At 35.1% G+C, this 3400-nt stretch overlaps 1 protein-coding gene across 1 annotated transcript; it reads right to left on the reverse strand.

Annotated features, from left to right (window-relative positions):
- Positions 1–1021: 1021 nt before the first annotated feature.
- LOC106365779 (1-aminocyclopropane-1-carboxylate oxidase) lies at positions 1022–3006 on the reverse strand. Its single transcript, XM_013805265.3, has 4 exons — positions 2756–3006; positions 2432–2658; positions 1786–2119; positions 1022–1527 (listed from the first exon to the last, which is right to left on the reverse strand). The coding sequence occupies exons 1-4, from the start codon at positions 2867–2869 to the stop codon at positions 1240–1242; spliced, it is 963 nt and encodes a 320-aa protein (XP_013660719.1). The 5' UTR covers positions 2870–3006; the 3' UTR covers positions 1022–1239.
- Positions 3007–3400: the final 394 nt, after the last annotated feature.

The following is a 3400-nucleotide window of genomic DNA, read 5'->3' on the forward strand; positions in this document are numbered from 1 at the left end:
TATGGACCGGTTATGGATCGGGCCGGTTATAGACATCTATCAATTGATTTATAACAAAAGTTGATAATTTAGATGACATTTTTCTTTGTGGGAATTAGTTAGGTAATGTGAACGGAAGCAACTGTGCAAAAGGCGAAGTATTACTGTACTTAGCGACAACCATTCGTGAACAATCCGTGAGTGATCCAATTCGCGACCTTTTCGTACTAAATTATTATCATTCAGATAAAATATGTTTACCAAGTGGATTTCTACACGTGGTGACCCACAACGGAACCACGTTGAAGCAGCGGAAACTTGTTTGGTATTTGATGACCTGAGACCCTACACGTAAAAGCTTGTATGTCCTAAATGATGGGTTACTCCTTTCGTTTCAGTGATGGGCCTGTGATTTTTTCAGCTCAAAAATAATTAATAATGATGTTTGTGAGCCTATTATTAAAATGGGCTAAAATTTGTTAGAAATGTTTTTGAATAACAGATCCAGTAAAGAAATTTAACTGAGCTGTCAAATTCATTTGTAGCCTTTGATTGTTCGTCTGACTTATGATCAGGACATGTCCTGTAAGGTTTTCAGTCCTTGTACATTTGAACTCTAATGTAATCGTGAATGTTAAGAGAACGTTTCATAAATACATTTTGTCATCTCCTTCGTACAAAGTTCCACTTTTTCATTTTGGTAACCTGGCTCTAATAGGTTAACTAGAGATTTGATGTCATGTGCTATGAAACGGAAACCGATTCTCGAATTATAAATGGTTTGTGATTACAAAATTAACCTCAAAAATGTGGGAAGATTTAACCATTTGTAACTTATGTTGGATATGATGATTGTGACGAATAATTTTCACCTCAAAAGTGATGAATTTTTTAGGGAACTTGTTTTGTAAAATTTTCAAACAATCTTTGTTTTGTTTTTGTTTCTGCTGTGAGGACAAACCTTATTTAGATTCATTGATTTTAAGCTTCGGATTTATGAAACAAAGAGCTTCACTTGATTTGATGATAAACACATTAGATCTCTTAGAACAGTTATCATATTATTTATTTTTATTATTATTATCATCTTCCATAAACATAAATAAACACCCCACACTTTAAACACACCATTGACCAACAATTAACCACCAGACATCTTAATTATATCAACAATAATATCAGTCTTTAACTTATTGACGTAAACACACAACACAAAACACATTTTTGTTTCTTTGCTTTCGCTCAAACTCCACTTTGTTTTTAGAAAGTCTCTACGGCTGCTGTTGGGTTCAATTCTGTAACTGCATTAGCATTCTTCATTGCCTCGAACCGTGGCTCCTTAGGCTGAAACTTGACCCCAGCATAGAGCTTCATGTAGTCATCAAAAACAAAACTTGGGTACTCGGTTTCTTTACAGGCAAGCGATGAAGCTGGAGAGATCTCAGCATCGCTTCCCGGGTTGTAGAAAGATGCAATTGACATTCTGTTTCCTTCTTTCTGAGTCACCACACGATGCATCACACTCTTGTACCTGCCGTTGGTTATCACCTACATTCAATAAGGAAAATATTTTCCAGTTAAACCTTAGCCTTTTCCAAAGAAACCATTTGAGAACAATACAAATGAATGTCCCAAAGCCATTTGAGGTTGGAAACGTTGCTCTTCTAGTTTAATAAGCTCTGTTATAACATTTACTAATCATTTTTCCCAGTTACATCAAACCCGAACCAAACCAATACTCAATACCGAACATTGGATTTTTTAACAAGAGATTTTTTTGAAAATGTGGTGTGAACATATTCATACCTCAAGTTGGTCACCAAGATTGATGACAATAGAGTGGTTGAGTGGAGGAACATCAATCCAGTCACCATCTTTAAGAAGCTGGAGACCACTGACCTTGTCATCTTGAAACAACAAGATGATGCCTCCTGCATCAGTGTGGGCCCTAAGACCTTTGATCATCTCTGGCTTAGGACAAGCTGGATAGTTGCTCACCTTAGTCCCAAAGGTTGGACCTTTTGTTCCATGAAAAACTTTCTTCAAGTACCCTTTCTCTAACCCTAAATTCTCACACAATAGATCCAACAAATCCTCAGCAAGATTCTCCAATCTCTTCCCAAAATCTTTCATGGCCGTCCTGCAAAATAAAAACATTTCAGTATGCCTCTTTCAAATAAGTGTGTTAAATTTTTAGACGTTTCTTCTCAACTTTATTTTCATTACACAAAAAGGATTAGAGGTTCTAAAGTGAAACAAATTCCTTAAAACTGTTTTTACTAACTAACAAAGTATAGTTATTTTGTTTAGAAATAAAATATCACAAAAATCTTTTTAATATAGGTAAAAGTGGCAGAGTGGCCCTTTTAAAGGGGATATAACATATGATATTTTTTGGTTACCATAACATATGATTTAAAGTTGATTTTATGAAGAAAAAATATATATGTACCGGTATTCATCAGACATATCAGGAATGTCGTAGAGATTGGACTGAGGGAGATGACGAAGGTAGAAAGTGCTTTCCCAATCAACATCCTCAACTTCTCTCTCAAGATTTTCCAAACCTTTTGATTTGAGCATGTCGTTGAACTTTTGTTCCATTGATATCTTGTAATGTTCCTTTGTCATCTTCTCGACGTTGTCCATCAAATCATGTGGTAAACCATGGTTCACTATCTGGAAAATCAAGTTAACCACCAAACAAAAAGATCCACATTACCAATTAAGTACACAAACTCAAAAAAGCTAGATATAATCACATATATGCTTGTACCTCAAAGAAGCCCCAATTCTCACAAGCATCGTTGATCAAAGCCATGGTTTGGTCTCTCTCTTCACCAATGAGCTTGGACAAGTCTACAACTGGAAACTTAATGTTCTTCTCCATCTCTCTCTCTTCTTTGAAAGTATTTGGTTGAAGTAGCTAGTTGTTTGATTATTTTGATGTGACAGTACTTAAGAGAATGAGAGAGGGTTGCTATTTATAGGCGCAAAAGAAGAGAAATGTATAAATAAATGTAAATAAGTATGTGTGATGATGGTCATAGTCTCATAGATAAGATGCATAAAATGATTCATCCAAATAGATAAAAATTAAATTAAATTAAAAAGGAACAGAAGTTCGTGGAGCATGTATGTGAGCACATCTACAGTGGACCCCTACCCTCTACTTTTCTTTATGAGATTGATTCATTTGGCATTTTCCTTTTGGGTCTCTCTATCTATGCACTTCAATTGGTTTCTTTTTTCTCTTTTTCAAATATTTTATTGGAAATAACGAGGAAGGTCTACAAGTAAGGAGTCTAATACACGACATCGTTCGAATCACAACCACATCGAATGAATAGTTGTTGAAAAAAGAAACTATTACTATAGCTCGTAGACTTGTAGTCATCTTCAAGATGCCGAATTTGAAAAG

This window comes from Brassica napus, chromosome C9, assembly GCF_020379485.1.
Source record: "Brassica napus cultivar Da-Ae chromosome C9, Da-Ae, whole genome shotgun sequence".
NCBI classification, from domain to species: domain Eukaryota; kingdom Viridiplantae; phylum Streptophyta; class Magnoliopsida; order Brassicales; family Brassicaceae; genus Brassica; species Brassica napus.